The sequence below is a fragment of the Hippoglossus stenolepis genome, chromosome 17 (assembly GCF_022539355.2).
Source record: "Hippoglossus stenolepis isolate QCI-W04-F060 chromosome 17, HSTE1.2, whole genome shotgun sequence".
Taxonomy (NCBI): domain Eukaryota; kingdom Metazoa; phylum Chordata; class Actinopteri; order Pleuronectiformes; family Pleuronectidae; genus Hippoglossus; species Hippoglossus stenolepis.
Window position 1 is genome coordinate 11,209,466 of NC_061499.1, and position 24,417 is coordinate 11,233,882.

Below are 24,417 nucleotides of genomic sequence, written 5' to 3' on the forward strand. Positions count from 1 at the left end.
TTATTTTTTTGTTGCAGTTCCGTTAAAAAAAATGCTGTTTTTTCCTCCATTGACAAATAAGTGGTCGGGATGTAAATAAAACTGAATAAATAAACACAAACAGACAGACACATAACAAAGGGTCTGACCGACCCTCCCTCCCCTCCCCTCCCGGTTGGCGCAATGAACCGCACGCTCTCTCTCATCTCTTCCCGTCATGCAGCGCTCTCGCCTGCTCCTCCGTCGAGCCGCCATGTTGTCGGAGTGAAAGCCTGGGGTGTCAGAGAGAAACTGGGGCCGAAATCCGCTACCATCCACCCTCTCCGCCGGTGAGTACCGTCCGTTCAGCGGTCGCGGTGGCACGGGGCAGTGTTTATCCGTTTTCCGGGGCCGGTATTGCCGCACTCGGGGCTCGGGAGAGGGATTGAACCGGGGGTTTCTATTGTGAGGCTGAGGCGGCTGCCTCCCTTTCTGCTGCCTGCCTCCTTCCTCCCGTTGTGTCGGTTCTTCCGCTCCAGACAGCTCTCGGGCCTTTGTTAGCATCCGCGTCACGGGGACCTGTGGGGCCACAGAGTCGGCAGCACACAGAGGCCCCACCAGGTGAATGTTAGCAGCAACATGGCGATATTACCGGGGTACCACCGCCGTTAAAAACACTGTGTTAGCCCGTGCTTGGCCACTGGTCCTCTCGGGCTGAGCTTGTGTCGGGAGGCCGTGTTATTGTTGGTAGACACGGGCAGTGAACCTCCATAACACACCCGAGACTCGGCGTGTGTGGACGCGGATGCATGAAAACGAAACCCCCCGGTAATTGTCACGAGTATTTTCACGAAGCATCCACATTTTACCGTTTCGTGTTTGATGTGTCATGTCTGCCAGGGGGAGCAATGTGCGCTCTGTGCCGAGACCCCTAACGCAATCTGCCGCTAGCTGCAGGCTGCCTGCTCGTATCGTCACACCCCTGTCGGTGCCCGGTATGCGGTGGATTGATCACCGGTATCGAACAATGATTAACCCGGTTAGCTTATGGAGCACAGCGCCCGTTTCCGGGTGCCGGAGTTAAGCTGGTAGCATAACAAGCCGTGTGCGCTCCTGCATTGGGGGGGGGGGGCGGCCACACGGTTGTGGATTTCCGGGTGTTTCTCCACCTAACGTGGAGCCGTGGGTACATGAATAAAGAGCGATCGTGTCGCCGCCGCCGCTGAATGAAGAGCGGCAGAGGGAATCAACCCTGTGACCACACATGTCGGCAGACGGCTTTGTTTTTATCTGCTGGGACCGTCGAGCCGGTCATGGAGGGGGTGTGTTGCACGGTGCGTTCAGCAGACATGGTGGTGGTGGTGGTGAGCCTAAAGCTGCATGTGTCTGAAGACGGTGTCAGACCGACTCTTTCAGAGGTGAAGGCTGAATGGCTCAACACAGCTCATTTTAACACAGATTAGAACCTGTTGGATAAACTGAGGCTGTAAAATACAAATTATAACCCCCAGACTGCTGAACACCACAGGACTTATGGTGCCTCACTGTGGACCACTGCAAGCAGACAGATCGGGCCTCAGACCCTGCATGTGTCATGGGGTTGTCACTACTCACTGACATGTCAGAGCAACTTTGACCTTTTCAAAATACAAACCTGCAGAAAAGACTAACTGAAATAGTTCTTTTCACACAAATCCTATGTTATTTTATTTGAGTGTGCCTATAACAGTTATTTACAACTTTGAGGATTCGTGGTGGTTTTGTTGTTGTTGTTGTTGTATTGTGTTGCACAGAGACGGTTGAGTCTTATAATTGCATCTAACATTAGCAAGTAAAGAAACCTCAGTATGTTGCAATACACGCCAACCGCACCACCAACCGCAGGAACCATTACGTTTAATTAACACCTTTTCTTTAACAGATGCACCTCCACATAGCCGAGGTTAATGACAGTATTGTTACATGTATATTAGTTTTCGTTATGTGTGCAATATAAGCTGGCCAATTAGTTTATCAGCGGTAACGGTGCGAACTTGAAGCGGTTGTCTGCAGTCTGCATGTCTGCTCAGTGATTCATACCAACCACATTTGTGTGGGCAGATCACCTTGAACCCAACGGGGGGGGTAACTAATCAGCAACCCACGCTACATGCAGATCACTGGGTTACTCATAGTATTTTGGGATGCTTAACCAGTATTTTACAAGTGTGTTTGGTTCCAAATAAACACAGAGGTGCAGTTTACAGTTTTTCACGCAGAGTAGAGGTTGGCAATTAAATCTCTAACTGTTTACCCCTTTCTCCTGTTCTGATTATCAACATTTACTTATGTTTAATGGCGGGTAGTCCCTCAAATGCTGGAGCCCCAGTGTGATTCATAATACTGCTCTCCCTTGTGCGGCTGCAGCCTACAAACTTGATCATGTGCTCTGGATTTTTAGAGCGATTAATCTAATTAGGTTTGTTTCATATTTACATACAATTCTATTAAATCAGTACCCTGCTGCAGCTCTGCAGTCAAACTAGACATGAGGCCAGCGAACCTAACCAGTCGGACCATATTGAATCAATGAGAGCCGTACGTATATAGTGACGTTTGCATGAAAGCCTCTGCACTACAGGACTCTACAGCCGGCTCAGTGGGAACATTGTTCACTAAACTGCACTGTGCAAAATGTACACTACACCAGCCCTGTAAGAAAAAGGCGTTGATTTGTTTTTTTTAGGGTTATTTTTGAGGCTGGTGTTTGTGGTTCTGTTGAGGTATATTTGGTTGTAGTCACACTGATGTAAATCAAGAGGAAACAGTGTTCAACAGTTTTAACCACCACAAAGTGAAGATTTATTGCAGTGCATTAATGTTAAACTGCATTTTAGCTTGTTATTTAAAATAAACGGGCAGCCAAGTGTAGTTTGACATGTAAGGCAGTTCAAGCTACAATGTGCGTCGATATATTTTAGTCTCTGGTTTGGCCTGTCAGTCTCTGTCCTATTCAAAAGTGCCTAAGAGATATTGGCCCCATTTACATATTCACATATGACCAAAGTATGTGTTGACTTATAGAAGAGCGACACAGACTCTGAACTTTGAACATGAACCACGTGGAATAGTAAAATGACAGGCAAATGATTAGATCAGCGATTTGTTTCACTCTTTACCTTTCTTGTAAAGTAAGGTTGCAGAACATGGATCACATTTTCTTCTTATGTCAATTCATTTCTGGGTGGGGGCAATAACTTTTGTCATTATTTAATTGCTGGAAACAAGTGCACCACTGGCACAAGGTGGAACTTAAGTCCTCTGTTTATGTGTTATTGTGGGATTTAGTCACAAGGGTTTTTATTAAACAGACTTGTTTCCTCACTCAGTCTGAATTAGTTCTTAACAGCATTAGTTTAAGGTAGATGTACATGATTAACCAGCAGCTGAGCATAAGGTCTTGATTCTGAAAGTGTTTTGTATGTTCAACCTGTTGCTCCAGTTTTGATCCAGTTGGCCTTTTGTCTAATGTAACATATGTATTTCTCTCTCTCTCCGGACAGGCTGTGGTGGAATGAGCAGTGTGTGTGTGTTGAAGAGGAAAGCAGTGCTCTGGCAGGATTCATTCAGCCCCCACCATAGAACTACATCTCCCAGCATGCCCGTGGTGCTGAGCAGCGGAGGACATGCCCCTCCAACTGGGCAGACCCCTCAGGCCACACCCCCCAGCCAACAGGTAATACCCTCCGCATTTACACCTTTAAATATTTCATTCATTCATAGACACGTGTTTGTCTTCAAGAAACTTGTCTCTGTTAACTATGGGGTCTCCTAGTCTATGTCGTTAGTCCTGTAGAACCATATTAGCTATTTTATTGTGTTCACGTTGAAAGAGCCAACTGTGTTGTCACTGTTGAATAAAGTTGGTTAAAATTATGCTTTTGGAAATATAACCAACATACTCGGCTATTTGTACTTTTAGTACAAAGGATGCAAAAACCGAGCAGATAGTCTTTTCCCTGCTTTAACTGCTGACTCGGGTTGGAACAAAGAATAGCTCTGCAGATGTGAAACCTCACATAGTGAGTTTTGTCTTACTAGAAGTTGTGACGGCTGCCTTTAAGTGTCTATTTTCTTATTTCTTATGAATTTGCTACACGTCTGATATTGTTGGACGATCATGTTATATTTGAGAAATTCACATTAGTTTTGCTGAGTTTTGTGATAATGAGTAAAATATCTGTACAGGCTTAATTGTGCTTAGAGAAATGATCCTTTAATTAATTGATAAATCAGTCAACTGACAAATTCATGAATTCATTGTCGTCATTGGTCTCGTGAAATTACAAACAATTTTGTGGTCACAGCTTCACAGACGTGAGGAATTGCTGCAGCTTTTCCTGCTTTGTATAATTGTAAATAGATTTATTTTTACTTTTCTAAATTGTTAAATGAGCTTTGTGAAGTCGGCTGCTGGTCCCATGGGCTGGGTCATTGTCAATATAGATATTTGTCTGTCTTTTTTAAAGAGGAAATTAGAATTTATTGACTGAAAAATAACTGAGTTTGGTGAAACGTTTTGGCGCAGCTGCAAGGAGGTTACAGAAATACCTTATAGTCAGCTCCTGATCTCTCTGTTCTTTTCTCTTGGCTAATAGAGCTGCTGCTGTTACATGCAAGAGCTGTTAGCCCATTCACAATAGCTGGTAATTGGACAGACTAGCCATGCTGCTATAAAATATGTAATAAAACTTACTGTAGCTGTCTTTAAAGTCCCACAATAGCCTCATCAGTTAAGTGTTACTGCTTGATAACAAGGTTAGTATTCGTTACAGTGCATGTCGACTGGTTCTTTGAAGACGGCATCTTGTGGGGAATTTTGGGTTCGCCCTCAAAATTAGTAAGAGGAAGTCTGCACAAGCTTTGGCAGCGAAAAGAAATGCAGCTTCCTATTTGGATGTCATTTGAGTTTCACACAGGAGGATGTGGTTCTGAATACCTCAACCCAGGGTGCTGTTGTGATCAGGATGATGAATAAAAAATAAAGGATATAGTTTGGGAATCTGTTTTTAACATGTGGTCATAAGTTTTAAAAAGGAGTTCAGATTTTTGTCTGTCAAACCTTTGAGGATTTCCAGCTGAAGAATCACTTTGCTGTTCAGTTGCAGTACATTGATGTTTTTTTGTATGTTTGACTTTTAATCATGCTCAACTCTTTGTGTGTATGTTTCTTCTCTTGCATTTTTTGTTTTGTTATAACCGTCTATACCGCCATGTCTCCAGTCGTGGCTCAGATACACTCTGCTTGTTACTGTTGCCAGTAATTTCAGGATAATGTGCATGTGTGTCTCTAAGGGTGTGGCGGGTGCTGGACGTTCCCAGGATGATGCCATGGTCGACTACTTCTTCCAGCGGCAGCACGGTGAACAGCCTGGCAAACATCGCTGGCCCACTGGAGACAACATCCATGACAGCCAGGTGTGTATGTGTTAGTGTTGCAAAAAGAGAGATGCCATTGCAGCACTGCTACTGTTAATGTGTCGTATTATATTTATTACTGTTTATTTAAATCATGCCATAGACTTATTGAGATAATTACATTGGCTGTGTGGAACATACTGTTTCTAACATGTGAAAGCATGAGGTTAAGATAAAGGGTAATGTTTTTAGTTTTAATTTTCAAGACACCCTCTGTAGTGGCTACTTAATAGAAAGAAAAAATAAGATTAGATCTAAATTGTTATCAATTTAAAGACGACCGCTTGTGTCTTCAGTTTCAGCCGCTTTAATGTGTTCAAGCAAATCATGTTAATTACTATTTAACTAAGGTAATTAAAGTTTAATCTATGTTTGTACAGTAATTGAGAATGTAACACGTGGTGTCACGCTTTTAACGTCTCCCCGGTCTTTGTGTCTGCAGGTGCGATCCATGGACGAGTTGAACCATGACTTTCAGGCTCTGGCTTTGGAGGGGCGCGCCATGGGAGAGGTGAGACATTAGGGTTAATGGTTGTAGTTGCGTAAATTGGCGTGCAGACTATGAAGTGTACATAGCTTTCCTCGTGATAATGTAGCATGTGGGCTGTGGCCACTCATGACATGTTGGTACAATGTTGATGTCTGAAATTGATTTAAAATAAGTGGATTTGATGAGGTCAAATGTTGTGTCACAATTTGACATAAACATGGCTGTGTTATGTCACTTAACCACCTAGCTGGAAAACACTCGATTCACATATTGATAGGGAGATCAATTACCTTGGCAACAGCCGAAGTTGCAAAGCAGTTTGGTCAGCCCTAACTGACAGAGTCCAATTTGAATAATATGAAATCTAAGAAAAAAGAAATGGACAAGTCGCTTGGTGAAAGGCTCTGGAGCTTAAAGTAGCGTGGATTTGTGTTTGCATTGTTTAACTCAAAGCTCTGAAAAATGAGAAGCGTCTAGGCTCAGATGCCTTTTTAATTTGAACTGGTTGGACTGGCTGTTGGCATGTATTAAACACTGGGTTAAGCTGTTAATGCTGGACCAGTGCCTAACTTTGGCTTGTTGAACCCATTCCGTCTTTTAAAGCGTCAGGTTTTATAAGTCTATTGTTGTATTCAAGTGGTGTTTATGTTATATAGCTGTGGGCTGTAATATGTTTGAAACGTTGAGGAAAAATAAGACATCACTTTGAAATATACAATTTCAAACTAGCATATCAGTTTACATTGCTAAAAGTCCCTCTGCAACTAAGAGTTGTTGTTTCCTGTTGCCAGAAGATACTGATCATAGTGGTTTACAGAAACAACAAACTTTTTATTAGGGGAAAGATGTTGACTAATAAAAGGAGAGAAACACAAACGAGCTACTGATAAAGTGCTAGTCTACTCAGTAAGTCCAAACTCTAAAAACTACTTAAAACTATTCAACTCTAATAAATTACATTTCAAATGAAAATTATGAGCTGTTATCTTTTTATCGTTGCTTTTACTTTAGCTGCTTTTCAGACATGCACTGAACTACAGAGAATCTCCCGACATTCTCTGGAGGGGCTGTATGTGAGAACGCAAATGTCCAAGTGAGAGGTTCCAGACTTTCTCTGGCGTTTCTTAGGACAGCCCCTTAGTAAAAACTCTGGATAATGTCTAAATGAGGCGATGTGAGAACACTGCAGGAGATCCTCTGGTGGATTCACCGTGAGCGAGCGGGATGTTGATGACTTTTCTAACACGCCTCAAATGCAAAGCTGAAAGAAACAAGAAATATAAATATCTCAGGATGAAAAAGCAGTGCCATACACGCTGAAGATGCTTTTGGGGATAAGCTCTGGAGATTTATGTGTAGCTTTTTTTGTGTGATTGGCAATGAATGACCTGTACTTGTCTGTGGCGTAGTCAGGCGTCAAATACTCTGAACAGTTGTGTATAATACTGGAATTTAAAATGCAGCACTGACAGTTTTGAATAAAAGCAAGCAGGTTATGTGGTTTGGAAGATTTGAGGAAGTCTCTGCTCATATGCTCTGTTGTGCAAATAATAAGTTATGTAAATATTTTATTTTGCCGTTTCTTCCATGTGCTTATATCTGTATCACCATTTTGACCTTTATTTTCCTCCTTTTCACCCCCTTTCTCCTCCTCTTGTCCTGCGTCTCTACAGCAGCTGCTCACTGGTAAAAAGTTCTGGGAAGCGGACGACTCTGGGAAGGACGGACCAAAAGGGATCTTCCTGGACCAGTGGAGGGACAGTGCATGGGGTGCCTCAGGTACCCACACGTCTGGATTGTCTTTGTGATACCGTAGCAGACAGCAGGGTGTTACGGGTGCAGGAATTTTGGCAGTGTTTATTTTTCGCAAGCACATTGAGAAACCACCAGAGCACTCGCTGTCTAGTATCTGAGCATTAATATTTATATTCCTGTCAAAGTCAGAAGCCGAAGTCAAAGTGAAATCGCCCTGATGGTCTCCAAGATGATTATTTGCGATTCCTTCTGCTGTATCATGTCAACACAAATCAGTTATTTCTGTTGGCATGATGACAAAATAAATACCTGCAAATCTGAAACAGTCTGACACTTGTTTATCAGATCATTTCTGTGGAGAAGTGTCCTTGGGCCAGATACTGAACCTGAAATTGCTGGCTGTACAGACTGTATGAATGGTGGTTCCTCTGCATAAAGAGGTGCTGTGTGAATGGGTGAATGTGTCTTGTACTGTAAAGTACTTTGAGCGGTTGATAAAACTGGAAAAGCACTATTATAAATGCAGTCCATTTCCTGTCCCTACCGGTTAATGTTGTTAATGTTGCTAATGTGTTACGCTATCCCCTGTCATGCTGGAACCTTGTGCATGAATGTCCTGTTTCCTCTCGTTGTAGATCACTCAGTCTCTCAGCCAATCATGGTAACCCGTCGGCCAGGCCAAGGTTTCCATGGCGGAGGTGAAGTTGGCGTGGGCTCGGTGATGTCACCGCGGTCTGAGAGTGGAGGGCTGGGAGTTAGCATGGTGGAGTACGTCCTCTCCTCCTCACCAGCTGACAAACTGGATTCCTGCCTTCGGAAAGGACCCTACGTAAGTATCTTCTCTTTGTCAGTAAAACCACAGTCTGTCGTTACTCATCTTTCTGTAATCACTTTAACTGAACCATCAGATTTTCAATAACCTTGTCTGCACACATCGGCTGCAGTTGTTCTCTCACTGTTCGTACCTTATCAGCTGGTGGTTGTCAGATTAGGACAAGTGTTGTTTTTTTCAACTTGTTCATGTCAGTTTGTTCTCCCGACTGATCTGTAACTTTGTGTATTTACTGTCAATCCCTGTTATGTTGTCAGAACCCCTCTCACTGTATCTGTTATTTCCATGGTCTCTCACTGATCACACAGGGGCAGAGGGATGGAGAGGTGGAGGAAGAGAAGAGGGAGAAGCCAAAGGCAACGTTTGAGGGAGAGAAACTCAAAGAGTTGACGGAAGCTGAAGCTGATGTCATCAGCGACGTCATCAATCCCAATGGGCTGCCTGTGCAGAATGGCCTCGATGTGGATGTCAAAGAGTTTTGGTAGGGGACACACTTTCACGACTCGTTTGAGAAAAGATTATCTTGTTCTACAAACAGCCTTCAGATGTAAATTCAACATCTTCTCCTTTCTCTCCATTGCAGTCGTCCCCCGGGCAACATGCCGGCCCCTGGCCCCGAGGGTGACCTGCTTGGGGGTCAAGGCGGTGTAGGGGCTGAGGGCATGACACCCTTAGGAGGGGGTGGAGGCCCCAAGCCCCCTGAGGACTTCTCTGGTGTAGAACAGGGTGGTGTCACCATGGACCCCATGGAGTCAGTGATGGAGCCGCTTCAGTTTGATTACAACTCCCAGATGCCCATGGACTCTGCGCCCACTGTGGGTCTATTTGATTACGCTAACCAGCAGCAGGTAAGAGAGTGGTGGTGGCGGTGATATAGTACAAGTATAGTTTCTGCTCCAGTGATGTTTAAAGTGTTTATCTATTGTTTTGTGTTCAGCTGTTTCAGAGAAACAATGCACTTGCAGTGCAGCAGTTAACAGCAGCCCAGCAGCAGCAGTACGCCTTGGCAGCAGCACAGCAGTCTCACATTGGTAAGAGTGTGTGTGTGATATTCAGTTATATGAGCAGGACATTTCAATGTAAACATCTCATTTGTTAATATAGACGCTTGAAATGTTTGTTTCATAAGGCACATTTTCTCTGTGTACGTTAAGTTACAGGAATTGGTCAGTCTCACCAGTGACTCCATAAGTGCTGCAGTGTCTAGCTTTTCATTTTGTGCATAAGAACACAGTAGTTACAAAACAGTGCTGTTACAGTCCTGCGGCAACTCGTTTATGAGGAGTTCAAATTTCTTAGATTTACTCAAAGACAAGTCATGCTGAACACGCCTGAAGAAACTGAGAAATATTTTTGCACCAGCTTTAAAAAAGGTCTTAATTCAGGACTTAAATAAAAAATGTATTATTGTATTGAATGGTGATTATCATACTCCATGTATTATGTCAAATCTTTCACCCCTGTCTTTCCTTTTATGTGTCGTCAGGTCTGGCCCCAGCGTTTGTGCCCAATCCTTACATCATCAGTGCTGCTCCACCTGGGACAGACCCATACGCAGCTGGACTAGCAGCAGCGGCCACGCTTGGTAACTTTTTTAATTTTGAAGCTGACACCGTGCTCTATTTAAATGAATTTAATAACGCGTATAAAAACTGGCACAGTCGTCCCATCTCATCAGTATTTTGCATATTTGTTTGTGTTTAGGTCCGGCAGTCATGCCTCCCCAGTACTACGGTGTGACCCCCTGGGGGGTCTACCCTGCCAACCTTTTCCAGCAGCAAGCTGCTGCAGCTAACAACTCAGCCAATCAGCAGGCAGCAAACCAGGGCCAGCAGAACCAACAGCAGGTCAGTCGGTTATTTACTTATGCCGGCCTGTCCTCTTATCCTGGTCATTTATTACATGCCACCCTGTATCTCTGTGTGGGGGTGCTGGTGTAAACATTAACTACTTGAGACATTCACAATATAAACTTAATCTACAGTACACCACAGGTTCTCTGCTTTAGAACAGATTTAGAGAAACTATTGATATTGACATATCTTGTTTTTCTGACATTGCAAAGGTTATGCGTGGTGGTGGCAACCAGCGACCTCTGACCCCCAGCCAAGGTCAGCAGAATCAGCAGAATGACCAGCTGGTTGCAGCAGCGGCCGTCAACTCGGCCCTCGCCTTCGGGCAGGGGTTAGCGGCAGGAGTCCCTGGTGAGTCTGACGCTCTTTAAACTGGTTTTACTACTTTGGAAAAATTCCCAACAGACCCAATTACATTTGCTATTTCAACACTGCTGCCTATAAAACTGCTGCTGAAATTTACTTACAGCCCACAACCCCCAAATGTACACAGTACTCAAGAGGAAACTGCTCTCTGAATAAATATTCCGATGCTGTCTCTTTCTCAGGGTACCCGGTATTGGCCCCTGCAGCCTACTATGATCAGACAGGGGCCCTGGTGGTCAACACTGGAGGGAGGAATGGCCCTGTCCGCCTGATGGCCCCGGGCTCTGTCATCATATCTCCCTCCGCAGCACAAGCAGGTAACACAGTAATGAACATAAAGGCCGAGGGTGGGCTTCAGTTTATTCTGATGTAGGAAACGGGACAAAGTCATGCACACAAACATGCTTCATAAACATGTTCCCAATGTGCTATCCAACCAGAACCTGCAATTAGGAGATTATGAGACTGTACCTTCGAGTCTGGTCTTTTACAAGGAGTTCCCATGAGTCCGTGTGCTCAGTATCAAGGGGGAATTACGGGGTGTTTACGTCAATACTGGCATTAAAGTGAACAATTGTTAGTGGGGTGAACATTTGTATGATAATTGACTCTTTATAAGGACATTTAACTGAACTATAAGTAAACCTGTGAAAACACCTTCTCCTCTCACTGTACTCTCTCTTCCTCCAGTTGCAGCCGCTGCAGCATCCGCAGGTGGTGGCAACGGGGGTCTCGGTGGTGGGGCCAACGGTCCATTCCGTGCCATGCAGTCCCAGCAGGCTCAGCAGCAGGGTGGACCCGGTGGTGCTCTTGGAGGGAGCTCCTTCTACGGATCCTCCTCCCTCAGTTCCTCCTCCCAGAGCTCCTCTCTTTTCTCACAAGGCTCAGGGCAGCCGGGGCCCGGGTCTGCCTCGTTGGGATTCAGCCAGCCCAACTCCTCATCCCTCGGTGCCAGTCTGGGGGCTACGCTGGGAGGCTTTGGCACTGCAGGTTGGAATACACCTTATCACGTGCTCTGCCGTATGAGTGAGCAGCTTGATGTATATATTTTTTTGATTTACAATGCATAATTCCTGTCGATACCATGATCTAATTGATCTTTGTCTCCCTCTAGTGGCCAACTCGAGTGGGGGCAGCGGGTCCAGACGGGACTCCCTGACAGGCAACAATGAGCTGTACAAACGCACGCCCTCCAGCCTCACCCCGATCGGCCACGGAGGCTTCTATAACGGCACCCTGGGCTTCAGTCCCTCCCCTGGCCCTGTGGGCATGCCCCTGCCAAACCAGGGCCCGTCTCACTCCCTCACACCCCCACCTTCCCTGTCCAATCACAGCTCCTCGTCCAACCTTAATCTTGGTAAGTGTCTGTTTTGATTTAAGTGATTGATAACCTCTTGAAAAGCTTTTTTTAGTTATTGGTTCTATGGAAACGGTGCTGTTTGGTCAGACAACGGTAAACAAAACAATCTGTTTCCATACCAGAGTGTGTCGGTTAATGTTCTTCATTTAAAGTTAGGTTTTTAGTTTAATAAGTTTGACATATCTACAGTATAAACACTCCATGAGCCTGACTGCCTTAGTTTATGGAAGCTTAACACAAATTGTGTGTTAATCTTATTTGGGTATTGACCTGAATTAGGTTGGTAGTTTGCAAGTTTACATTCCTAAATCATTTTTCATCACTAGATTGAACAGAAGGTTTGTCCATGTGTAGTTTTATATCCCAAAATGAAATGGTTTAAAATTTAACATGCTAAAGATTTCCATTGTAGCTTGTAATAAATTACTTTTGCAATTCATAATTTTCAAGGCATAGCACTAAAATCAGTAGGCAGACTTGCAATGCAGTGTGTTTTTGTAGGTTCAATTACCAGCAGAGACTTTTGTTAGTTCCAGTTTTTTCCATGATTGACAGTTGGTGGAGTGAAGTATAATTCAAAGATTCAGCTCCAGTGTGAGGAAGCAGAAACGACAATCAAACTGACTGACAGAAAGTTTAGGCTTCATAATGATGATAGATTACCTCACTTTGAAGTCTTTACAAGGGTGTTTATACTGAAAAATAGAGTGTGTGTGTGTGTGTGTGTGTGTGTGTGTGTGTGTGTGTGTGTGTGTGTGTGTGTGTGTGTGTGTGTGTGTGTGTGTGTGTGTGTGTGTGTGTGTAAAAATCATGCTCCAGTGCAAACTATATACTTACTTTTATTTGTCTGTAAGACATTATATTCAATATCTACTGAGCTCATCACTTATTGTTGTATCAAAGAGCTGCTATTTCTTTTTGCTGATGTCAACTACCTGGATTCAAACACTTTTTATGGGAATAACAAATGTAAATCATCTCAGTGAATCTTAGTTTCGTGTTTTAGACAGTGCTGCCATCCAGTGCTGTGTTTTTGTGCTGCAGAGCGCAAATGTTATTTTCAAGAATTTGTCTGGAAACCTTTGCACTACAGTCAGCTGTTAAAAAGAAAAATCCATACAAGTAATTATCTAATGTTAAATGCAATGAGTCAGAGATTTTTAGAGATCTTGTTTGAACCATGGAGAAGAAATTATTAATTTAATCATTTTGTTCATCGGACTTTCAACTTATCACTTATTTTGTTTGAATACAGAGCAACACATAAAATACCACTCTTGATTGCAGGATAACGATATAGGATAAATAATGGGGCCCTAAAAGTATGACACCACAATGAATATCTCAAATTTAAACCTGGAAAAACCCAAATTATGTCAGATAACAAAATAGAAGAAATGTAAGATTTTAAAATATTTCCTTGGTCTGCAATAAATAACCACCTCCTTTCTACAGAAGGTCAGATTGTTCAGTCGGTTCACTTGTAGTGCGCTGTGTACACACTCCCTGTCACAGTGTGTGAATTTTGACAGGGCAGCGTTGTCTCAAATCAAACACGGCCGTTGTGCACTCACTGGAAATGACGATCGCAACATTTGACCACGAGTGTCACTCGCATAAATATCTCCTCATCAGAGGCTCGTGGAAGTGACTCAGTGCAGCCTGTGTTCAGCTGCTAACACTGAGCATTTGTACAAGGGAATATGAGCCTTTCATTTCCCCCCTCACATTTTGTTATGTTGCAGCCTCATGCTTAAGATGAAAAACAACAATGCTGAGATAGGAAAAACGTAATATTTGAATTTTAGAAAAATGTATTAAAACTGAAATATCATATTGAAAAATGCTCTCACTGGCTCTGTGACAGTTTTGCACACTTACCCGACTTACAAAATATTCAAAAACCTTTTTTTCTACTTCAAAATTATTACATTTTTCATATTTTAATCTGTAGATGTAAACCTGACTAGTAGCTGGTTTCTTATTTATTATAATTAACAGTAACTCAGACTTAATCAATATCACTCTTTATTTCACCCTTTTATAATGAAGCAGTACACAAAAATAATGATTCTACCTTGGAAAATGATTTAAAATTAACTCATTTTCAGAGGAAGAAACACAAGCGACACAAACAACTCCTCCCCCCTCATGTCCTTTCATGCCACATCCTTTGTGGTACAGGTGAAAACTGTCTCCTGCTCCATCCACTCGACTTCTCTTGCTCACTGCCAGGTGCTACACACAATGTGTTTATGGGCCCTTAAAGAGTTGTTTCATCTTTATACAATTTAAAGCTGCTCTAATCCAGACATGCGAAGGGGCTGCCAGGAATTTCCATCTAAGCAAGATTAATTACCTCATCGACAAAGTGACAAAGGCAATTACATCCATATTCATTTTGGTCAGTCGTGATGTGAGAAACCCTGAATGGCGTGATGAATGAGTTTGGTTCGATCTCCGTGCTGTTGTTTCAGGGCGAATTAAATCCGTCTCTCCAGATGTAAACGAGAGATGAGCAGCACCAAAAAATATGGACATTATTAGCAGGAGATTTGCAGGTTTTAACTCATGAGAACTGTTAATGAGTTTCCATGGGACGGGACCGTGTTGAGCACAAATGGAGAAGGCTCTGCAACCAGAAATAAGCAGCTCAGTAGTTGGACACGAGGTCTCTTAAGGTTCAACTTGGTTCGAGCCTCTTCTTTTTTTCTTTTTCTTTTTTATCGTTTATGAAAAGCAGAATTAGGCCATCGACCTTCTTTAAAAAATTGTTAGGGAGAATGATAGACAGGCACTGGAATAGATTTGGGGACAGTCTGCACTTGGAAGAATAGAATTCTTACGTTCAGCAAAGAGAAAGTGTTTTAAATCGTCTGGATCAAACAAAGTCGAACTGAAAGTTTGGTGATGTGCACATTAATAAATATATGCATGAAATTATTTTTATGATCATAGTTCTCCGCTCATGCTCAGTCATCTTGTACACTTTGAGTATGCTAATTATTTGGCTTTGTACGAATCATCTCTGTTTTCTGTCGTTGCAGGAGGTCTGACCAATGGCAGCGGGCGTTTCATCTCCGCTGCCCCGGGAGCGGAGGCCAAGTACCGCAGCGCCGCCAGCTCAGGCTCCTCCCTCTTTTCACCCAGCAGCCAGCTGTTCCCGTCATCACGGCTACGCTATGGCATGTCAGACGTGATGCCGTCGGGCCGCAGCCGCCTGCTGGAGGACTTCAGGAACAACCGCTACCCCAACCTGCAGCTCAGAGACATTGCCGGCCACATCATGGAGTTCAGCCAGGACCAGCACGGCAGCAGGTACACACAAATATCAGTCTCGCTTCAAATACACAGGACAAAGAAGCAACCAGAAAATCAAATTGACCAACCCCTGAGTTCATATCTCTCTGTATGCAAATTACCTACAGACAAAAACGCGATGTGCAATTGTGTAAATCTTCAGTTTGACCCCGTGTTAAAGTCCTGTAAGGCAGCGCTGGACAAAATCTGTGGTGAAGTTCAGTGAACAACTGCAAGGATCAATGGTCATGTCTCTTTTCTGTTGACACAACGCGAACAGGCTGCATTTGTTTTAAGGAGACGACCCTCAGGACATTGCGTTGTTTATATTCTCCTCAGAAGGCGCCATACCGCCATACTCCAGGTTCATGCTCAGTTCATGCTGGTATGGGGCATGATTATGTAAACATAATGAATATAACATGAATATTTCAGACCCTGTCTCCTTTTGCAAACAGTTTGCTCTGTGTCTTGTTCCTGCTTTAGTCTGTACATCCTCAAGTATATTTTTTCATTGATAATACAACAAATGGCGTCATTGATGGCTCACCAGATGGCAACGGATGGCAGCAGGGGCCCCCGGAGGCCACTCTGGGGTCCTGGATTCTGGGTCTGTCTGGGTTGAGACAGCAAACGCAGACTTATGAAATGATCTATTAATACACCATGACGTCCAGTCTGCACAATCCAGACATTTTCTCTCCTCCGTCTCTTCAGCATCGCTGTCCTTTTTTATCTCTGCTCTTCCTGGCATCCATCACTTCACCTCACAGGCTGTTTGGTTGCTTCAACTCCGCCTGTCTTTTCTCAGCTCTCAACTTCATCTGCTTTAGTCTGATTGTTCCCTCAGGTTAAAGATGCAGAAGCAGCTTTCTCTCTTTGTCTTTGTACATCTGTCATTTTATTGCCACTCTCTGATATGTTTATTTTTTAGTCTTCGGGTTCATCTAGAGCAGAGCAGGCTGCACACTTCCTCATATACATTGCAAAAGCTAATGGAAATGAAGAATAACAAAACATATCTGTGGAATTTAATACAGCACATATCTGTGGTTAATGCAATGCTTATCCTCTCTGTCTTAAAGGTTTATCCAGTTGAAATTGGAGCGAGCCAGTTCCGCGGAGCGCCAGCTTGTCTTCAGTGAGATACTCCAGGCTGCCTACCAGCTTATGGTGGACGTCTTTGGAAATTATGTCATCCAGAAGTTTTTTGAGGTGTGTGTGTGTGTGTGTGTGTGAGAAGCTGAAAAGTTGGTGCTGTGTGTGATTTTGGCCCTTAAGATTTCCAATAACAAGTGCAGTGTCTGTTCTAAACCTCTGTTTGGAATGGGCTGTTTGCTTGCTGGTAATGCTGATGGCAGCTTTCTTTCTGAAACTGTAAAAGTGGCCTGCAGTAATTGAACTGCAGCAATCAAAGACCGGCTGCAGGACTCAGTCAACAGAATCCTGAAGCTGCATCACCGCTGCTGCACAAAGAGCTGTTCGCCTGTTTGTTTTTTAAAGTTCAGGGAAGCTCGACACAGAACCTTGAACTTGAGAATCGTCTTGTCATGAGTCCCAGCCGCCACTGCCACAGAGTGCTGGTGGCATGTTCATTCAAAGTTGATTAATATTGAACGTGTCATGTGTCCAAATCACATCTAATTCAACACTGCCTTTCTTTGGGCCCTTAACAACACACAGGCCAAGTGTGAAGCTGATGAGATGAACGGTTCTCCTGATGTGAGCCACATACAGATTTCTGGATTTATTAGATTCTGTTGTACTACATCCTGTGGCCTGTGTGAAATTGCGTTATACATGGTATTGTGTCCCGTATTACTCAGTGGATTAGAGGATTTACAGGCTTATTTTGTGTGTGTGTTTTAGTTTGGCAGCCTGGACCAGAAGCTGGCTCTGGCAGAGAGGATCCGAGGTCACGTGCTGTCTCTGGCCCTGCAGATGTACGGATGCAGGGTCATTCAGAAAGCTCTGGAGTTCATCCCCTCGGATCAGCAGGTCATTGTAAGTATGCTAATTCTCATTGGATGGTATCAGTGTGTCAACAAGGGAAACAGACTGGACCTTTGCCCTAAAATCACCTTAATTAAACACATTCTGCCCATAACACTGCTGCGATTCAGTTGATGCAGTCAGAAATTATGTAGTGAGCTAATCTGATGCCCCAATTTCCAAGCATACCTTTTATCTGTGTTCCTGTAATTCCCATATGAAAGAGTGCATTGTTCAAGGGCCACTGATTTGTATTTGTATAGAAAATGCAGCTTCGATAAAGAGCTGTGCCTTGTGCCGCTGTAAAGGCAATCTACATTATGGGTTTTGTGTTAGAGCTGCCTCGTGTAGCAGCAGGTTCCTCGCAGGCGCTCTATCATCCACAATGAATGAGGCTAATGATACCACAGTTTATATGTAAATGTTGAACTGCAGGTGTTAAGATAAATCCAGCTGAATTTCAGCATGAAATTGTTAGAAAAGGGTGTGAGGGAGTGAGTGCATGTAAGAGGGAGAGAGTAGTATCCATATCTCCTTAATGATCCGCAGTAGATTTCTTCAGGGCGCCTGTTTCAAACCCAGTGTTACTTGTTGGGCTGTGAGCCACTGTGAAAAATGAAAAAGCTCCCTGGCAGTATTTGATTTCCTCACAAACAATTATATGTCCCTCTCCACATTCTACCTCCCTCATGCTTTCCTCCTCCTCCTCCTCTTCCTCCTTGTCATTGTCGTCCTCCTTCTCTGCAGAGTGAGATGGTGCGGGAGCTGGACGGCCATGTGTTGAAGTGCGTGAAGGACCAGAATGGTAACCACGTGGTGCAGAAGTGTATTGAGTGTGTCCAGCCTCACGCACTGCACTTCATCATAGACGCCTTCAAGGGACAGGTGGGTCCCCTCTGCACGCGAACACACATAACATATTTCCACATTCAATCACCGAAGCCTGCCGGTGCTTGGCTGACATCCACACACACACACACACTTGTGTGTGCACATATACACTGTCGCTGCCTTGAGGCACCGAGCATATTGTCACCGCCAAAGTACATATCCAGTCTTTTCCAGGCAGCGGGTATGTTGCCATGGCAACAGGAACCTCAGCCCAGTGGCAACAGCCATCTTCTATCCACCAGCTAAATGTTACATTACCATAAACTGTTTAAAGAAAGATTAGTGTGTTCATGCATGCGCTTTTCTTTAAATACAAATAAAACGTTTTCACTTTTCCGATTTCATGCTCGGTGTTTTGATGGTAAAATTCACCGATGTGAGTGTTGTGCTTCTTGAACATTTCCATGTTGTGCAACTGAGTGTTTTCTACTTGGTGGCTCAGATTTGTTTGTGTAGCTGAAAACAGGTCAGGAATTTGTTTTCACCTGCCCTGCAGCAGAGGGCTGGGTGTGTGAAAGTATGTCTATAATCATTTCTTGCTAAAATCCTGAGGGTGTCTACGCTATTAGTGAGAAAAGTTTGAGCAAAGGTATACAAGTGTCTGGATTAACCCTCAGCAGACCCCCCATTTTCTGCAATAGCCCAAAAAAGAATGAAACTAAAATAAAAGTTAATGTTCTTCAACCCTTTTGATCACAGTTGTTACCCTGGTCTCGGTGAAAAATAACTTGTGGGACCAAAGTAACAGAAGCACAAACATGGTAGAAATGTAACTTGAAACCATTTATTGCATAGTCACAAGTTTAAGTTAGTTCTGTTCAGGAAATCTGCACATATATGTGGATCTTAAAATTAGAAGAGAGAGCGCTCTCTCACCCGGCTGTCTTGCCAAATTAAAGCGTTCACTCTGGTGTCACGTTTCCATCACTGCAAATCTGAGCTGATTAAAACCCGTGTTAACTGTAGATTTGTTTTACCGGGGGGGTGAATGGTGTTTGATTCCTTTCTCATTCCTGACAAAAGCTAGATGTTAGTGGGCGTTGGTGGGTTTGACCAGTGGAGAGAGTTCAAACAATCTATAACTTGTCATGGTTGTGTGAAGACCAAAACACACCTAGAGTAGTGCAACCAAGGCTAAAGCTTCCCATAGATGGAAAGGTGTATTTTAATGTATGTGTGTAATGACTAACCCTGTATAATTACCTGTGTCTTTCAGGTTTTTGCTCTCTCCACTCACCCTTACGGCTGCCGGGTCATCCAGCGCATTCTCGAACACTGCCTTCCTGAACAGACGCTGCCTATACTAGAGGAGCTCCATCAACACACAGAGCAGCTAGTGCAGGTAACGCACACAAACCAGCACTCAGTGTTCGTCTGTTTCATTTCCACCAGTGACGTTCTCAGAGCGATCACACCTCAAATTGGCTTATATAAAGCTTTTCCCAGAGCCTCCAAATTTTGGAAGTTGGCTGCGTTTGTTGTGACGTCAGAGGCACCAGCTGTCCTCCTCACGTTTTAATTCACATGCCTGTTTGGTTTGTTTAATTCAGGACCAGTATGGAAACTATGTGATCCAGCACGTTTTGGAGCACGGCCGAGCAGAGGATAAGAGCAAGATAGTGGCGGAGATCAGAGGCAATGTGCTGGGACTTAGCCAGCACAAGTTTGCCAGGTAAAACCCAATAGAAATACACAAATGCAAAGTTTCACTCTTTTGTTTCCTCCTACTTTGAAAAAGATTTTACTTTATTTCTCCAAAAGTACATTAAGACTTAAGTTTGGGTTTCTACTTTTTATTTAAACTCACCTTAACTCTTTTCTGTCTGTCCAGTAATGTGGTGGAGAAGTGTGTGACCCACGCGTCGAGGGCAGAACGGGCGGTGCTGATAGATGAAGTGTGCAGCCTGACTGAGGGCCCCCACAGTGCCTTATACACCATGATGAAGGACCAGTACGCCAACTACGTGGTGCAGAAGATGATCGACGTGGCTGAGCCAACCCAGCGCAAGATCGTAATGCACAAGGTGGGTAGATAGACCGAGGTCATCCTAATTATTGGTGTAATTAGCCTTGGTCAGTATTTAGTATCTAATTGCACCTGCGGTTAGAAATCAGTATTAAACCACTAGCACAGCTTATTACAATGGAAAACAACATAAGTGATCATTTTATTCAGACAGTGCTTTTCATGTCTTGCTGAACCTACAACAACACCACATTTAAGAGATCTTATTTCTACATATGACTACTATTTGTGGGTTATAAAGTAAATGTGTACAAAACAATGGCCAATGGTATAGGTGAGGGAAGTTTTAAAATGGTCTATGTAGACAGCACCAAATATACAGATTTTCAACTCTCAGTACAAAAAAGTCCAAAATATTAGTACCGATTTCAATAATGGCCAAAAGTAAAAGCATGAATGTGCTGCCTTAGTTTCTCTATCACTTCAGATGTTACTCATAGATATCCCTAAATGCACATTTGATTAATTGGACACACTCATTTGAAACTTAAATGAATACAGACAAACCAGAGGACATGTGGGAAGACGTATGCACTGAAGCACATCTAATAACCAATTCAAATACATGGAGGGAATCCAGATGGAAGGTAATTATCAGAATAAATGATGGCTTAAATATGCCTAACGCACTAAATTGGATGTTTGGTACACAAATTCCCAACCATACCCACATTGGTCTGTTGGTCGAATTCGAATCCCTGAACATTAACATTGACCCCGTTTGGAGGTGGTCAGGGAGGCTTGTGGCCGCACATGCAGGACCAGTATTCAGCTGAGGTCTTCTGAGCCGCTACAGTTTCCCTATGAATCTTTTCATGGCCCATACATTGATTTGTTTGTGGCTACCGCAACAATATCAACACTGACGACTGCATAATAATTTTTTTATCAGATGGGTAAAATCTGACTCCATATTAGAGCTGTGTACAGTGCGTTGATTCACACAGCCCCTCAGGACACATTTTATTGCAGGGTGTGGACAGACTAACTTTGGCCCTGTTCAGACCTGGTATTAACCTGAGAGATGTTATCACAAGTGCACAGCGTTAAGTACGTGTGTTCACACTTGGTATCAAAATGAATCCTGATTGTGTCTCCTGTGACCACATGTGGTCTGATCGCTCTTCTCCGCTCTATATGCAAATTGTCGCGACCGTCATTTCTGTTCTCAAGACCAAATGATGTTTTTACCCAGCCTGAGTAAACAGATGTGTCCGCTGTCGCTGTGTTTGTGTATTGGTGCGTATGTCCGAGTGTTTCGGTATGAGACCGAGGAAAGAGGATAGACTGAAAGGCAGCAGCTGTGCTCTGAAGAAAGATCCTAACAATTTAAGAAAAATATCAATCATTGTTTGGTGGCGGCCACAAATAACATGGACACTGAGAAGCAGAAAAAAGTTTGATTCCTTGCAAAACTGCGGGAGGCTTTGCTCAATTCATTGGTTTTAATGGTTTCCAAGGCAACGGCACGAAGGCTGACTGAAGCTCAAGTGATCATTGATTATGGGCGTAGCCGTAGCTGATGTTGGTTGTTGTGAAAAACCAAACATGGTGTGGTTTTTTAAAGTTTACTGAAAATGTGTCTGTGTCTCTGTCCAGATCCGGCCCCACATCTCCACCCTGAGGAAGTACACCTACGGAAAACACATCCTGGCCAAGCTGGAAAAATACTACATGAAGAACGGCGTTGACCTGGGTCCTCTTTGTGGCCCACCTAACGGCATCATGTGAACCAGTTCCCCCTCCCCCCCTTTGCTTGAAATCACATCTACCACCTGATATAACCCCCCCTCCCCTGACCTCCAACCTTCACCTCAACCCCCCCACTGCAGTCCTGTCTGCCAGCCCCACCCTCCTGTCCTTGTCTGGCCCTTCAAAGGCTCAACTCCCACTTTCCCCCTCCCCATCCTACTCACCAAGGACGTGGAATAGCCCTTGTAACCCGTTTCCATGACAACCCCTCGGGAGGAGCCTGTTGCTATGGGCAGCCTTAGTTTTTGTGAGATTTTGTCGCTCCTCCCCCGCCCAAGCCCACCGAAGGAAGGATGAATGGCGGGAGGGCTGGAGGGCAGGGAGTGGAGAGAGAGGTGAGACCTGTTCGATTCGTCACTCCACTCCCTTCATCTTTTCTTTTTTTTTTCTTCCATTTTCTTCTGTTCTTTATTTCTGATAAACTGAGAAATCATTTCACCTTTTTGCTACTGCTGCATACACAATCCTAGTGTCCCACCCTCCTCCTGCCATCCTAGCTATTTACCACTATGAGATGGAACGAGTATTTAATTTGTCTGACGTCACAGAATCATAGACGAACACACACATGCCATCAGCTAACCAGCAGACAGATCATTTAGCATGGGAGATTCGTTTTCTGGTCTTGCTTCTATAAATATAACGTGTATACTTGGTGTAGACCTTTGCATATATATATAAATATATATATAAAACTTTGTAGTTTTTCTGGTTTTTGATGTTGAATCTGTATCTATAATGTATCCTAGTAGTGACCACATACTTCTGACTGTATAATTGTACATTTGTAAACCCTTGTAATGTAAAAGTGCTTTACCACCCTTTTTGGTATGAGAAGGAAAAAAAGAAAAAAGCTCACTCTGGAAAAAAAATCTTAGAAAAAAAAAACCCTGTGCATTTCAGTGTATATTCTCACCTCCTTGGTTGTGACATATGAGTTGTTGTATATTGTAAATTGTAATATCAAATTTTTTGTTTTGAAAAGCCCTTTCTATACAGCGTAGTACTTGTACAAAGATTCGCCACGCTTGGTTTTATCTTTATCTCGTCACTGCTTAACTTAAGACGTCGATCTCCCACTGACTCCCAATCGGACACGTTCTGTTAGACTTTGTGGTGTCTTCTGGTTTATGTTGAAGGTTTCTTTATTCTTTTTTGACCTTTTTTTTTTTTTAAAGATCTTTTTATAATAATGCATTACCCCATGAAATGTGTCATGTGTATAGGTATGCTGGCTGGGCGGGAGAAGTAACTTTTACCCATTTAACCCCCCCCCACCCTCGATTATCCATGACTGTTTTCAGGGGTAAACCCGTGGATTGTACAGAGGATATTCTTGTGTTTTTTGGCATTTCTCTAGTGCTGTAAGTGCTGTATCATACTGTCCATGTCCTTTTGGGTGAGAGAGGCAGCCCGCCACAGCGCGGTGTACATTTGGAGCAGCCTTGTGTATATTTACTACGAGCACACCTGTAACCATATGTGTATAGTTAACAGAACCTGTGTATGCTTATTGCCTGGGCAACTATTTTTTGTAACTCCTGTTGTAGATTGTCTCTAAACAATTGTGTGATCTTTATTTTGAAACCAAACTGAACAAAAAAAACTTTGAAAATTTTACTGTCTCATGCGTCTTTCATTGTATACACAAATGCTATTGTCATGGGAGAAACCCCTCGAGATGTATCCTCACGTTTTGCAGGGAGGTCGCAACCATTTGAAAACCAAACGGTACAAGGGAAGATACAGTTTGAAAACAAACAAGAGAAAAGAACAGGAAAAACAAGACAAAAGATAAAACCTTCACCCAATCAAAAGACAAAATACAATCTATTTGAAAAAATAAGGAAAGAAGGAAATGCAAGAAACAGTCATTAGTACTGAAAACATGAGCGATTTAGTTTGAAATGAGAAACCAAGACATTTTTGAATAAGCTTAATGGATATTTGAAGGTAACTTCTTCCAATTGGAAGGAGCCTGAAACATGAAAGTGTTTTTGTCAACTCCCTCAGATACAAAGCTTCTTAGTGAGTAATTAGGTGTATAAGAAACAAAATGGGAAGGAAATTCTAAGTTGATGCATTTGAAAACAAATTGAAACGAATGAATTTGACGGCTTGTGTCTAGAAGGAGCCACCCGAGTGTGTAAAGAAAGAACAACCAAGTCTAAATCTGCAGAATCTATATATTAAGGGGATAAAGAGTAGTTTGAGGCATTCTGGTCTAGCAATAAGAAGTTGTGAAACAAGTGTCTTCTGCACATTTAAATGTAAAACGATGCCTGAAGCGATACAGAATACCAAAATGTACTCTTCTGTATGTGTGATTCATACTGGCTTAGTGCCACAGTGTCTTCTCCAGTCATCTGAACCAACGTCTCTGCA

The 24,417-nt window shown here is 43.3% G+C and overlaps 2 protein-coding genes across 7 annotated transcripts in view; both read left to right on the forward strand.

Moving 5' to 3' along the window:
• The window catches only part of snrnp40 (small nuclear ribonucleoprotein 40 (U5)), a 30,507-nt gene extending 17,708 nt beyond the window's left edge, over positions 1 to 12,799 (forward strand). The window contains exon 11 of the transcript XR_007034933.1: positions 12,780 to 12,799. The gene's annotated coding sequence lies outside the window, so the exon portion shown is untranslated. The remainder of the gene's footprint in view (positions 1 to 12,779) is intronic.
• Positions 173 to 23,650, forward strand: pum1 (pumilio RNA-binding family member 1). Of its 6 annotated transcripts, none has more exons than XM_035182783.2 (24): positions 173 to 308; positions 3,501 to 3,673; positions 5,293 to 5,415; positions 5,858 to 5,926; positions 7,579 to 7,684; positions 8,296 to 8,489; positions 8,801 to 8,973; positions 9,076 to 9,340; positions 9,430 to 9,523; positions 9,979 to 10,077; positions 10,197 to 10,339; positions 10,558 to 10,696; positions 10,894 to 11,028; positions 11,402 to 11,737; positions 11,826 to 12,068; positions 15,119 to 15,389; positions 16,457 to 16,586; positions 17,055 to 17,093; positions 17,241 to 17,375; positions 18,111 to 18,248; positions 19,471 to 19,596; positions 19,805 to 19,926; positions 20,086 to 20,278; positions 21,880 to 23,650. In XM_035182783.2, the coding sequence occupies exons 2-24, from the start codon at positions 3,512 to 3,514 to the stop codon at positions 22,009 to 22,011; spliced, it is 3,567 nt and encodes a 1,188-aa protein (XP_035038674.1). In that variant the 5' UTR covers positions 173 to 308; positions 3,501 to 3,511; the 3' UTR covers positions 22,012 to 23,650. The 6 variants fall into 6 exon arrangements, with proteins under 6 accessions (XP_035038674.1, XP_035038676.1, XP_035038675.1 ...); XM_035182785.2 differs by having other exon boundaries at positions 11,402 to 11,701; XM_035182784.2 differs by having other exon boundaries at positions 7,582 to 7,684.
• The last annotated feature ends 767 nt before the right edge of the window (positions 23,651 to 24,417 follow it).

Coding starts and splice junctions, on each gene's coding strand:
- pum1 (XM_035182783.2), top strand. CDS start 3,512: ATGAGCAGTGTGTGTGTGTTGAAGAGGAAAGCAGTGCTCTGGCAGGAT. Junction 5,927..7,578: donor AGGGGCGCGCCATGGGAGAG/GTGAGACATTAG, acceptor GCGTCTCTACAG/CAGCTGCTCACTGGTAAAAA. Junction 9,341..9,429: donor ATTACGCTAACCAGCAGCAG/GTAAGAGAGTGG, acceptor TTTTGTGTTCAG/CTGTTTCAGAGAAACAATGC.